The sequence below is a fragment of the Scomber scombrus genome, chromosome 8, assembly GCF_963691925.1.
Source record: "Scomber scombrus chromosome 8, fScoSco1.1, whole genome shotgun sequence".
In the NCBI taxonomy this organism is placed as follows: Eukaryota; Metazoa; Chordata; class Actinopteri; order Scombriformes; family Scombridae; genus Scomber; species Scomber scombrus.
Genome location: NC_084977.1, coordinates 20,031,442 through 20,045,975, shown reverse-complemented (window position 1 = coordinate 20,045,975; position 14,534 = coordinate 20,031,442). Strand labels below are relative to the sequence as shown.

At 38.3% G+C, this 14,534-nt stretch overlaps 2 protein-coding genes and 1 long non-coding RNA gene across 4 annotated transcripts in view; 1 reads left to right on the top strand and 2 right to left on the bottom strand.

Moving 5' to 3' along the window:
• Window positions 1-11,048, top strand: part of LOC133984743 (adhesion G-protein coupled receptor D2) — a 95,047-nt gene extending 83,999 nt beyond the window's left edge. The window contains exon 25 of the mRNA XM_062424205.1: window positions 7,908-11,048. Within this exon, the coding sequence (XP_062280189.1) occupies window positions 7,908-8,045 (138 nt within the window). The 3' untranslated portion in view covers window positions 8,046-11,048. The remainder of the gene's footprint in view (window positions 1-7,907) is intronic.
• nr5a2 (nuclear receptor subfamily 5, group A, member 2) overlaps window positions 10,366-14,534 on the bottom strand; it is a 70,439-nt gene continuing 66,270 nt past the window's right edge. For both annotated transcript variants that reach the window (XM_062424203.1, XM_062424204.1), the window contains exon 8: window positions 10,366-12,452. In XM_062424203.1, coding sequence (XP_062280187.1) covers window positions 12,205-12,452 — 248 coding nt within the window. In that variant the 3' untranslated portion in view covers window positions 10,366-12,204. The remainder of the gene's footprint in view (window positions 12,453-14,534) is intronic.
• Window positions 14,421-14,534, bottom strand: part of LOC133984744 (uncharacterized) — an 18,895-nt gene continuing 18,781 nt past the window's right edge. The window contains exon 2 of the long non-coding RNA XR_009925428.1: window positions 14,421-14,534. This exon is cut by the window's right edge and continues 17,414 nt beyond it. This is a non-coding gene — a long non-coding RNA (uncharacterized LOC133984744).

Below are 14,534 nucleotides of genomic sequence, written 5' to 3'. Positions count from 1 at the left end.
AAAATAACAGCAGGATTCTACCATGACTACTAGTTATTTGTAAACATGTGTGTACATGAATGGCCAGCCCAGGTCCATCAGGAAGTGTTGTCTCTCTGCTGCCTACCACTCCAACCTCATCCCTCTATGGCTGAGCCAGTATTGATCCGGCCGCTGCTCTGCGCTTTAGAGTTCAGCCTCAGGCTTCACACAGCCTTGCTTCACCTTACACTACTCACCTGATATTAGAATCTGAGCTTTATATGCCCTGGTAGGCTCTGGTGCACTGTCACAGAGAGAACTTGTCAAATGCCAGTTAACATAGGCTCTACTGTACCAGAAGACCTCCCACCCACTGTCAATCTTGCATCAAGTGCTGGAGGTCAATGTCAATGAGGAATGTTGTGACTAATATGTATTTGTATTGAGGAGTTGTATTCATGGTTACCATTATCAGTTGAGCCATGATTAGATAAATGCAGATAATTCATGTAATTTGTTTTCTCTGTTTCTGCAGTTTTTTCACCCACTCTGATCTGCTCCCTCTATGTCTCTCATATCCAAATTATGTACACATCATTGTGTTACCTGGACAGTTGAGCACAAATATTGGGGGATTAGTAACAGAACAGACAAGGTGACTTTCATAGCGTTTTATATCTCTAGATTATTAGCTTAAATATTTATTATTCATAAATACACTCAGTCTCGTAACAGCTCCATTAGAGCTGGGGTTTTAAATGCATTTCTTAAAAGCACCTTTACAGTGTCCAAACTATCAGATAGCATTCCCCTCTGACTTTACCTTACCCACTTATTGCAGGTACTAATATGTTGTTCATGGATGACAGATACACTGTGCTGATGCTACTCTGTGACTTTGGAAGGCTTATGTAGCTTAAACTGATTTAAAGATTCAAATGGATTTTTCTAGTACAAGAACTTTGGTTATGTTACTTAACAGTGATGGTATTGATGCACAGAGACTGAGTGCTGTATTTAGCGATCCTCAAACCAGCTGTTGGCTTACATAACAAAGATGAACAGCACATTTTAAAAAAACAGCCAAACCAATAAACATTTTGGGCCACAATGAAAGACTGAACAAATGTTTAAACCATCCAGATACAAGGGAAAGATCCCTTTTTTGGATTTATAATGTTCTCAGACCTAAGGCCATCCCTTAGGATGTATTGGCGCCCATTCACATATCACACCGTTCACTCTGTTGAAAACGATGTTGAAGTGATTCAATAGGCTATTTAAGCAAATTATGCTGCCTGCAGCTTATCTTTGTGAGACTGAATAAACAGTGAGAGACAAAATGAGCAGAACCTATTTGGCTTGTTGAAGTATTCTGCCTTAAAGTTATCCTTTGCAACTGTTTGCAGCCATTGTAGCCACAAGTGTAAATTACAGGATAATATTGGATGCCAAAACAAAGTACAGAAGAGGAGAAGAATCATGAAGTCAGCTAGCTGACTAATCGACTGAGTAAGAATATGTTGTATTGCTCATAAGTTAAATTGTTTATTTGTAAAAGGATTCATGTGCTATTTTTTTTCACAAAGATTATTGTCTTTCTTTAAGGTTCAAGGACGATGGCATAACAAGGGAGAAAATACTTCACAAATGTAAATCTAGATTCTGTGTAATCTGTGTTATAGTTTGAAGGTGGGGAGTTGATCAGATGGTAGCTTTAAATGTAGTAGCAAGAGCATTCAGTGATTGAAGCAATGAAACTGTCGTCACAGGAAAGGGAGACAGTAGAGACAAAGCACAGAGTGTACATTGATGTGTTGGGTTGGGTTTTTGTCTCGTGGTGTAGGGGGGCAGCTGCCTCAGAAACCAAGACAAGCTATTATAATGATGTCCAACAGGGTCCAGTCCACATAAAGCCTTTAAACTTAACTGTTTCCTTGTTGGTTTCCCTATCAGCAAGCAGTGCCAGTCCAAGAATCCTGAAAAGCAAATGCTGGTATGATTTTTTAGTTTATAAATGACAGGGAAAAGTCTATAGTTGTGTTGTTTTTTTAATTATTTAATAGACTGGAGCCAGGCCTTGTCGATGTCAGATCGATCCACACCAGCTTAACAAACCCAGAATTCTAGGTGGCGAGAGGCACTTTACTCCTGGCCTCTCTAAACCAGCCCTGATCATATGGTGAAGGGATGTTCCCCAAAGATCCTCCCTGGGGCCCATACTCTTCTTTTTCAGAACTATGTTTAAGTCTGTGATGTTCATTTATAGCAGCCTCTGTTACAGTGTTATTGCTGCCTCTGGCAAAGGACCCAGCCTCTTAAGAGTCCTCAGTAGCTTACAGAAAATGTTGCTGTCCCAGGAGAGGGACGGCAGACTAAATAATCAGTTTCCCATCACAGTGACAATGTGAGAGCAGCTGTTTGCATCTGAAGGCCTGCCAGCAATTGTCCGTGGCAGTCTGAAACAGAGAAGGAAAGAAAAGAGGCATGGAGGGGAGGAAAGATGAAAGGAAAGTTTCTTTTTGCTTGATTCAGCCCTCTTAAGGGTTGTGATATTGATCTCAGCAACAGACGTGCAGATGTATGTGCAGAGACACGTGTGCTTCTACTTACATCCATCTGTGGACACACATGTACATAGACACATACTAACAGGCACTAAAATGAACTGGAGCTGAATCTTTTGTTATTTTGTAACTATGGAATATACAGTATGCAAATGTATGTTTTGCAATATTTATGTAGCACTCTGCAGTAAAAAAACAAAAATGCTTAGCACTGTAAACAAACACTTAACGTTAAAGACTCAAGGAAAACTCTTACATTAAGACTAGTCTGTAAAAGTGTTTATTCATATACTTTACATCACCTCCTCAGGCATATGGTTTAAATTGTACAGGATATTGATGGAAAGCAGTCAGTCTTTGGTAAAAACTGTGCTGGGCCAATCATTTTCTGCCTTTATTTTGCAGCAGCCATTTCTCTCAGTTCAGTTATTTAAAAGTTAGTGTTCACACAAAAGACATCATCAAGTCTATATCTGTGTTTGTTTAATTTAAGTTATGACACACAGCTACTGTCCATAGATCCTTTTATATTCAGGCATAGTAGATGTTTGAAGTGTGAATGCTTGTGTGATGGGTGATGGTCATGTTATGTGTTGATTACTCCACTCTCCAGCAGGAGGTCACAGCTCAAGGCTGCCTGTGGTCCTGCGAGACTTCAAATGTTCTGGTTTTATGTGATTGGATCTGAGGCCGCCACCCATCTGCAGTTCATGCCATTGAATATACATTTTATTGTACGTCCATCCATTTTAGTATGAATGAAAAGACCCACTGACTTTAGAAATGATTAAGACCCTTTTTGCTAAGTATGTTGTTTTAATTTTAAGTCTGTAATGCAACAAATTATTTGAAAATATTCACATGCAGGTGTGTGTGTAATTGCATTATGTATTAATCATGTTACACACTATTACAAGTGGGGAATTTGATATATAGAGACAGAAATCTGCCCCCGCAACATAAATAATTAATTTTATTCTTAGATTTTTGTATAAACTAGAGATAAGACTCTGTTAGGTCAGTGTTGTGGTTGAGTATGAAGCAGCCTCAGGGGAAGTAAACAGTAATTCAATGTAGTTTTAAAAAAAAGTATTTAAGTGGTGTTTTTGTGCTCTCTTGTGTGTGTACTTTTGTAAAGAGGAGGAAAAAAACATTACTAAATACTTTAAATGTCTGTTTTGATAATGTGCCATTGGTTGTTGTCACAGCAGGAATTCAGTCTATTCTCAGGTTATTAATCTCTTTGCTCTTGCTATTTGAAACACTTGGTATAGGATTGAAGGCTGAAACTTCCTGAGGAGTAAATGAATGAGCTAGTGATAATAGTGTGTGGGTGTCCTGATTCTTACAGCTTGTTTTCTTTGCCAAAGCACTTGTCACAGACTCTTTTGTTTCTGAGTACATGGCTTTGTAATACTCTGCAGTCTTTTCCAGGAAAAATCATTTCTCACTCTCAGGAAGTGATTAATTTAATTATCCCCACAGTAATAATGGTAAAATAAAAAAGTCACAGGTTTTGCAGTTCACTATTGAGGAGTTCAAGTTCAAATAATAACAAAAATACAAATATATAAATGAATAACAATAACTTTAAATTGTAATAGCCTCCTATGGCTCAAGAATTCACACTACAGTAGTCTGTCATCAAATGAAACATTATTTCATTTGTCTACAAATGTTCACTCCCTTTCTCAGTTTAGTTTGTCTTAGTTTTTTTTCTTTGTTTTTGCTTACTAAAGATTATTTGACAAGAAACCAAGACCATAATTATTCCTTGAAATTTCTTTTTCATTTGGACACAATGTCTTACTCAGAAGACATGACCTCCAGCACTTGATGCAGACTCAGAATTCTTCAGCTGAAGAACAGTGTCGTGACATTCGGGTTGTCATGTTACTGCAGATGCCACAGACCTCTTTCTTTGTCTTCCCCGTGGAGCACTTGTTTTGACACTGGCAAAGCAAAGGTCAAGATTCCATGTGCAGCAAAGCATTCACCTTCGCCACTTGGCTGAGGTCTGGCAAGATTAATTCTTTGTGTCTTGCCATCTCTCTATGTGCCAGGTTCATTTTTCTTACAATGGAGCCAAGCAAACACCGGAGAAAAGTGTGCGTCTGAAAGTGTGTGTGTGTGTTTTTAAAAGACATTGGTGCAACCGTTTTAACAGGGCGACTGTTTGAATTAGATGTTCTAACCCCCCGCTTGCTAAATGGATTTCTGAAGTGGCTGTAGTTGGAGGCTTTCAATCGGATGCAACCTTGAGTCCTTTTTTATGGGAGCTCTGTAGGATTTAAGTGCCGGTATAACATGAGCACGACTGAATGCATGCTCCTCATTTTTTGAAATTGAAAAATCTCCAAAGGCTCTCCCCATTGTGCAGGCAATTAATGGAATGCTGGCAGCGAGGTTCAGGTGCTTAAAAGTTGTATTTTTTCTCTCTGTCTCGCTCTCTTTTTAATGACTAATAAAGGATAATCATCGTGGAAAAAAACATCATAATGCTGTAGGCTTCCTCTTTATGCACAATGATGTATAATGCATGCTTTGAAATGAAACGGCAGCGGCCTTCGAACCATTCCATCTCCAAACCTTAGTGTATTTGTTTTGCATGCCACAGTGAGGCTTTTGCATAACAATGGTGAGTGTTCCCATTAACAATGCTTGCCTATTAATTTGATCTTTAGATTTTTAAAGTTTGTCCATCAGGCCGCCAAACAATGGTTCCCCTAGTTGCTGTTTGGTGTAAGTGATTAGAAAGTTGGCTAATTGCCTCTCCGAAGAGTTGTGCTGTTTCCTTTTAGCCTCCTTGTTCGTCATATGTGAACATCCACCACAGATGAATAAACCATTTTATTTATCCATTAAATTCAATAAATTGTTTCCTCTGGTTCCTGAGATTATTTCCAAATCATTTTTAGATGGCTATTAACATGTTAAGTATATCTTGATATATGAGGAATATTTAAATAAAATGCCATTGAATGTTAATTTGATATCAGTGCTTGTTATATAAAATCAGGACTAAACACTCTTTCTGATATCAGTTTGAAATAGTTGCCAAAGCTCTTTTAATATTACATTTCATAGTACTAATGTCTCACATTAAAATGTTTGTCTTTTTGTTGAGGTTTAACTTTTGAATTAAAATGATGGTTATTTAAGTCAGATGGCTCTATACTGATTAAACAAGAAGCTTAAAACATGCAGAAAAAATCTGATATTGTGACTAAATACCACAAATATAACCAGTGTCAAAAATGGCTTTGTGTTCGCTGCCCAGATGAACTAGCAGTTTGTTCAGCAGTAAAAATACAGATCCACTAAACGACTGAGGTGGAAATAGACAATTATAGCCTATATTCAACTTGATGACCAAGAATGTCAATTCATACATGTGAGCAGACTCAGATACTGTGTGTTTTTTCCTACTCATGTGGTCACTTGGAACAATTATTTACATGAAGCAAACAATAAACTATAAACAATGTGTTGTAATATTGTAATTTATGAAGTCACCGTTTGTTGTGATGGCTCACTGTTATTGATGAATCCACTAAAGACAAGTTTTACCAGCATGAGACGCTTGGCGGGTGTTCATTTAGTTTAGTTTTCTCAGGCCTCTTGAGCCTCCAGGCCTGCCTGAAACCAGACTTAGCACCAAACTGACTTATTCCAGCATACAGTTGCACCTTTTCTTGCAATCTTGGAACACTGCCAAAAGCTTTTGTTTTTTCTCCTGCCCTCAGTCTCTTTCTCTTTGACTATGCTTTGACAATGTAGGGAAACATACAAGCACATCTCAGTAAACACGAGTGATGTGGTTCCAGAGTTTAAAAGCTTCACATAACACTGGCAGACACAACTTGGGGCTGTTTGTGTGACGGAAAGGAAAACTTGTTTAGAAACTGACAGCACTGCATCTGTTTGTGTGTGTGAGCAGAACTGTGTGTATGTGTGTTTATGTTGCTTTTGGCAAGTTATTCATTTGTGGGTTTTTTTTTTTGTTCTTTTTTTCTTGCTCTCTGTGTGGTTATCTTTTTGAGTTGGTCGGTTCGGAGCTGATGTCCACCTTCGGGGATGCGCATAGCATGCATTTCTGAGTATTTTCACCTGAGGCTGCACTTGTTAGAGTCTGTGGATAAATGTATATACATTATTTATACAAATTCAGGGCGAGTGAAAGCAGGTTTAACACATTTACAGACAGGAGGCCAGGCACTGCAAGCCAAGCTCCAAGTGAGGATTTCAATGCTGTGTGCCTGGGATCAAGCTGGCCGCTTGCCCGGCTGTGACCAGCATCCTTAATGCTGCATGAGAGCATCACTAACATTGTCAGCAATCAGATCATCCCTCATCTAATTAGCTTCATGGGAGAAAAAAAGAATAGATGTTCAAAAGTGTTTATTACATTTATAAGAGACATTTTAAAAACCTGTTAGCTATCATTGCTGGATTTTTGTTTCTAAAAATTCTGAAAATGAAGGAAATTCATATCCTGCTGCACATGTTGCATTACATAAACAATGTCAGCAGTTTTTGTTGTACTTTGATTCTTTCAGTTGAGGTAATGCAGAGAGACTCTTACAATCCCAATATTATTATACAACAAAGTAGTAGGTCATTTTTACCTTAATAAAGTAAAGGTTCATTAACGGCATGCCAAAAATAACTTTGTAATACCAGAAATCTTTTAATAGAGGTCCATATATTTGTGTGTGTGTGTGTGTGTGTGTGTGTGTGTGTGTGTGTGTGTGTGTGTGTGTGTGTGTGTGTGTGTGTGTGTGTGTGTGTGTGTGTGTGTGTGTGTGTGTGTGTGTGTGTGTGTGTGTGTAAATATTTTGCCATTTAATTAATTCATTGTTTGAAAATAAATATTTAAATTGCTATAACAGAAACTGCTCAGTGAAAAACATGTACAGACACAAGGACACAAGTACAACTGGTCAGTGATATAAGACAAGATGTTCCCGAGTCAAACTGATCAGAAGGAAACACTCCCTGACTCATGAAGGAAACTTCAAACAAAGCAACATATAAGACATTTTCTATTAAGTATTATTATTATACATCATAAAGTGTATGTAGTTGTTGAAATGAAGTGCTGTATTTTAAAGAGGAGCGTGTGTGTGTGTGTGTGTTTGTGTGTGTGTGACCAGATTCACTGATAAAATAAGCTTCAATAAAATGAGTAAAGACACACAGTACAAATCCTGTATGTTGTTATTCAATTAATATTGATTTGGAAATGTTCCTCAAGTCCTTCCATATGTACCTCTGAGGTTTTGTATTTATACTTATAGTCTGATTGCAGTGCAAATGAATACTTTTTCATAAAGTGATTTAACACCCCCCGCTTGCCCATCTCTTTCATCCAACCAGGAGCCTCCTCCCTCAGAAGTGGACGCCTTGCCGACTGGTTGTAGTCTTCACGTTCCTATGGATCTTGAGTTAACAGCTTCCTGTTTCCCTCGCAGCCATGCACCTCAGAAAAGCTATGGCCTCGTCTACGTAGACTGACCTGGCAGGTGTGATGGGGATTGTAGTTTGAAATTGTGAGTCAATTTTTTTCGTCAGAATTAATCGGATGTTTCCTTATTACTCTGGCTCCTTTTTTCTTCACTTCACCTGTGATCATTGAGACACATGAATGTTTGTTAGGCCTGTGCCCCTGAGCACTGCATTCCTAAATATTGCAGGTATTTTCAGTGAGGACGACTGCCTTAAAACACTCATTGTATGATGTGCTAAATAAGAATGTAATCTAAATGCCTCAAATATAAATTTTATGTTAACTTAAATTTCAAGTTTTCACTAATGGCGCATTGTGTATTTTGACTTAAAATGATTGTGTTTTCTTGTGTTTTTCATGCATGTACTCTCTCATGGTACTTACATTTGCTTGTGAAAGCATTATATTGTCCAGTAAAGTGTGTGATAGTACTGCAACTGCTATTATATTAACAGAGTAATGGGGCACCCTTGTGACCACATAGTGTGAGATACTGTACATATCATGTAACTGATTTCATTCAGGTCATCACTCTCTCTTTCATCATGTTTTCTGTTACTCTACTGTCAGACTTTTAAATAAAGGACAAAATAAGAAGACAAAAAAGAAACAGCAAAGTGATATTTCTGTATATAGATTTGGATTCAGCCCATGGACATACCTGTACAGATAAAAAATACAGTGAAACCATTTCCCCCTATATTTATAGTCCCCAGCTGTTGCTTATCACAAGAAAACATGTGTTTAAAGAACAATGTCCCAAAGACACACACACTATTTGAGAAATAAGGTACCTATTTTTCTTTCCACAGCATATACTGTGTTTGGGAGAAAATAAAAATCTTTCATGTCAGTTTCATGTGTTTTTCTCTCTTCATGCCAACCTCACCAGGAATTAAGAAACAGAAACATTTTTCACTAGAAAATAACACATTTTGTAATTCTGTATATGACTCATGAATTCATCTCTCATTGCTTCATGCTGTGATTCTATAAAATGTTGAGAGGGTTGTTTGAATAGCTATTCAGTGTTTCCCATTAAAAGATACATACAATTGATCTGGCTGTGTTAGTGTGCGGAGGAAGCTGGAATCTGGTGTTATAAGCATAATAATTATTTATTGAAATATGAGGAAAAATTCAATTAGCCTCAGAGAGACACTCCCCAGGACCAGGTAGCGATGTGACAGGGGAAGTCAGAATGTCAGCAAAGGGAGAAAAAGGTCATGGACAAGCGTAAGGAAAATAGCATTTTGATGTTCTGTGTACCCATGTGTTGACAGCGTACACAAGTAGGTGAATGCACAAAGCTACTGTAGTCATTGTTAAAGTCTTCGTTTAAGTTTATATCCTGCAATCAAGTCTGTCCTTACAGTTACTCTTCAGCCACAGATTAGTTTGTTGTAAAGCAATGAACTGGATTTCAGACCAGTGAAGTGACAGGTGACCATTTTTCATCAAGCTTTACTAAATTATATCTTCAAACAAACTCAACTTGGAGGTGTAGCAGGACTTTTAGCAGTATTATAACAAACATGAAGGACTTCTGCAATGACCACATTAATCTGCATGACTGCATGTCATATGGAGTTTGCCTGTATGTTATAGGAAGTCCAAGGCAGCTGCAGAACCTAAACACAGAAATTCAGAGAGTAAGGAAAGATTGTCTGATCAATGAACATAAATAATGAGGATGAAGATCAAAAAATTAGAGTTTGAGATCATGAACAGCTTAATGGTATTTAAGGGAAGTTTTTTGAGCATTAAACAAGCCATTGAAATACTTTTGATCATTCTATATCTTAATTAACAAAATGTCGACAGGTAAACAAACACCCCAGCTTGTTTCGGGAGGCAAGTTTGAAAACATTTTGAAAAAACTGTAACAACAACTACTGTACATGTGAATAATTTAGGATGCCAAACATTTAAGACAGGGGAAAATAATCTAAAAAGAAACAAGCCGGTTATGTTCATTTTGGAAACAAGACCAGAAGTCACAGCTCACAGGGGGAAAGATGCAGTCTTTGGTATAGGAGCAAAGTGGACAGAGTAATGACGCAGGTTGAAATTCAGTAAGAAAAACGAATGCAGCACAAACACCTTTCACACCTACTCACTTAAATACAATACTCTTTTGAATGTACAGACTCAAACTTGCATTAACATTTAAAAAGACAAAAAAAAATGTGGTGATTTTTCCTTTCTTTTTTTTTACTTTTTTTGTTTTGTTTTTTAGATTTTTTGTTTTTTTGTTCTTGAAAGCCCATTATTTTTGCTCCAGATCTGCATCTCTGAACTACGTGTGGAAACAAAACAAGAACATGCTACAGTAAACAAATTTATTCTGGCGCGGACACCTCACGTCATGTAACACAAAGATGGAAACCCAGAGACGCAATAAATTATCTTCATTATTAAGCGTAACCAGTGACATACTGTACATCAAAAAGGTAAAAGCACTGTAAATAATACAGAAAAAAAGTTCTAAAAAACCACCAAAAAAAAAAGGTTGAAAGTGAAACGGAACCCTTTTACAGCAATACATAAGGAACAAATGTTTGAAAGCCAGCAGACACAGATAGAAATTAATATTTTAAGTGTGATTCCTTTTTGATTTTAGTGTCTCACGACATAATTTAAGTACTGCTTAAACAAATAAAAAAAACACTGTACACACACCAAAAAAGCAAACCAGAAGGATCTTTTTTTCTTCTTTTTTTTTTCATTTCATCGATTTCATTTTTTAGGAAATCATTGCTTTGCAATTTATGCTTCATCACAGTTCTCTCCCATATGACCACGTGAATGTAAACACCTGTTGAATTATTCTTTTTTTTTAATTTTTACAACATTAATACTTTATATATATATTTGTACATATTTTCATTCACATCTGCACGGTTTAGCTAGCATGGTAATGAAATAAGGCAAGACTCACATAACTGTGACATCACAAATCTTTTTTTTCCCTTCTGTTATAATACTGATTATAAAGGTTTTTTTGTAATTTCCTTCTTCTGTTCTGCAGCAGGCTTTGGTCTTTCCAGGACAAAGGCAGATTAAATCCTTCTGCGTCTCCAGAATAACGCTTTGTTTTGTTCCAGTTTTGATGAAATAATAAAAGGGAGGGTGTGTTTTTGCAGGAAAAAATGGCTATAAATACAATTGTTTCAGCTGACATTATTAATTGAATTTATTTAACACTGGTCTTTCTGAGGTACATAGTTTAAGATGATTCAGGGATGTGAAATAAGAAAGGGGAACCACAAGGTGACCACGAGGAGTAAATGACGTCCATTACAAGAGAACAAAAACATGTCATTTTTCTTCTTACTGGCCTATTTATCATTTTGTTCATGAAAGGACATTTCTTTTTAGACCATTGTTTTTTTAACCATCAGTTCTCCCTTTTCAGTCAGGTCAAGCTGCCGTGGCAGGCATCTCTTGTGAGTTCAAAAAACAGACATGATGGCAGGTAAGAGTCTCTAGCCTGGTAGACTGCATGTCCGTTCGTCTTCACAGTACCAACGACAGCCTAAAAGCCCATCTCAGTGAGTTCAGTGAGCACACCGGAGGATCGTCGACCGAAACAAACCACCGCTCTTGTCACAAAGCTGTCTGAAAGATTTGCGGTGTCACACAGCTTCCTTTCTCAGCACAAAAAGCCTCTAACAGTGTCACGAGCGCTAAAACACTCAAGGGTTGTTACCTCTGTAAGTTGCAGCCTGCCAATCTTGATAGTCTGTGCTCGTGCAGACGATTAGATACCATCTCATAGAGTCAAATGCAGTGTTTGTTTCAAGTGTTTTTCTTTTTTGTCCTTTTAAATATTGTCTTTTTCTGTGTGGTTGAGGAGGAGCGGCTCTTCTTTCAGACTCTTTATTTTTTTCCGGAATAAAGGGATCCATATGCTGTTTATGTGTATGCACATGTGCAGGTGTGTCAGTCCAAATCACTACTTCAAGTGGTAAATTGAACATCAAAATGAGCTGAATATAAACAAGAGTTGCCAACATTCTCTGTTCTCCACCCTCCACATCATGGCACAGTCATGTGTGGGCTGGAGGTTGAGTTTGGTAAAAGCATTATTTGGGAGTTTTTGGGCCACAGCAAAACCTCTTAAGGTGTCTATACAGCTGCATTGTGGGTAGCGCAGTCCCCCTCCTAGGCTCTCTTGGCATGTAGCATTTCGATGAGTAGGTTGTTGCAGGGCACGTCGCCATTCAGGTGTTTATAGTAAAGGTATTCTTCGGCCTGCAAGCTGATGGCTCGAATCTCAGGCAGCCGGAGGAGCAACTGGCCAAACTTGTCCGTTTGCTGCGGGTAGTTACACATGACGTAGTCCAGCAGCGCTGCGTTGACCTGCTCCTGGACGCTTTCTACCAAATGGAAGTTCTCCAGGTTCTTCACATCTACAGGAGGAGGCAAGAAAAAGGTTTGGTGAGTTGACATTTTAACATGTGGGAACTGTGAAGAAGAATAAGGAAACACCAATGAAAACGAAAACTGAGCCACAGACATAATGGCAGATATATTTGAAGCCTTCAGCTCTCACACAGCACCTAAATAAGTTTTTCTAAATGCAAAATTCCACCTCAGTAGAGTTCAATCATAGGTAATTTATTTCTGTGTTCTGTTCAGCTGTTATCTAACATTTTTAAAAAAGTTATCAGTTGCTGGATGAAGGGTTTATTTTAATAGCAAAAAGAATGTAGGTTTGAAAATCAACTACTTTCATGCCTCATGTTATCTCAAATCACAACTGGCACTGCATCAGAGCAGAAACTATCACTCAAGAAAATGTTATAGTTATCACATTGTCCTCAATTTGGAGACAATTCAAAGTGCTTTAATGGTTCATATTTCAAAGACAAAGGAGTTAGAGTGATTTGTCCTCCTTTATCACAGGACAGTGTTACGAGTTGAATTCTTTGGTTTCTGGCTTATTTTTACTTTAAAAAGGGCTTCGGAATGAGCCGCATGACGAAACATCCCTACTTCCCCTGTTCTTCCTCTGAAATATCTCTTGAGACTGCATGTAGAAGGAATCAGGTAAAGGCAAAAAAAAAGAAAGAAAAGCTTGTCCTCCTGAGAGATTAATTCCCCAGGAGTCAATGAATTATGTAGGGCAGAGTTACAGCCATATTAGCGCCAGAGCTGCTCCTTAACCTCCTTAACGGCTTCACCATCCTTTTTTATCATCACAAAACAAAATGTGACATAATTATGAGTGAAAATGTCAACAGAGAAAGACGCATTATTTTTCTGAAAAACAGTCATCCTATTAACTGCAGAGTGCAATAAAAGTGCAGGTATTCGTCTTGGTGGGAAGTGTTGTTTTTTTTTTGTTAATTCCTTGTCTTTCCAAAATCCTACCTTTCCGCGCAGCTATAAGCACTTTTCCTTGGCAATAATAAGCTCACTGGGGGTTCAAGCAGATTATTGCAAGACAAGACAAAAATATGCTAAATGGATAATGGTGGACCAGAGCACTGTGTATACTTGTCATGATTATGAAGCAGCAGGGCTACAGAATATTTAATCACATAGTAGATGTGTGTGTGTGTGTGTGAAATCTTTTATTAATCTGTTTGACCCCAGGTCGAGTGTGTTCACGGAGGGCTAATGTGGAATGACAGAGTCCCGGTGTCCAGTTGATACCTCCGGACCAACACACACTAACATATTATACCACCACTCACACGTAATCTGTGCTTCTCTCTCAGACACACACATACTCAGACACTAATCCATGGAAATACACACAATATTTCTTTCTCTCTCGCAAAATATCCCCCTCCAATACACACACACTTACTCTCACACACACACACACACACACACACACACACACACACACACACACACACACACACACACACACACACACACACACACACACACACATCCAACCACCCAGAGCATTAGGAGGAAGGAGGGGGAGATAAATCAGCAGCTAATGAGGTCTAGAGAATGAGAAGCAGGTCCTTCAAGGCACTTCCATCTATGATGCACTCTACCATTACAATCTTTATGTGTGTGTGTCTGCTTGTTCATGTGTAAGTGTCGGTGCTTATGTGTGAGCTGGCGTGTAGCGTGTGCATGCTCACCCTGACCTCTGGGTGACACGGCGGGGGCTAAATAAGGCCAAGAGGAGGGCAGGAAAAGGTTGACGGGGTGTGGCTTGTGTGACAAAGAACCCTCCAAACAAACATGACACGCTTTTTCCTGCTGCCACTCAGCCGTCTGACCCCCTATCACACTCCTGAACTGGCTTTCACACCACCAACACAAAGCACGAATTAAACCTTACATGAGTGGAGTCAGTAGAGTGTGGGCTTTAAGTTTTAAAGTACATATGTCTTATGCAGGTTAACACGAAAAAGAGGCTGTTTTTTTTTTTTTTTTTTCTTAAATCCTCACAAGCAATTACACATGTAGCAAAGAAATGCAGAGAAAAGTTTATGAGTTGTTCAGAGGGTTTGGACAAATGT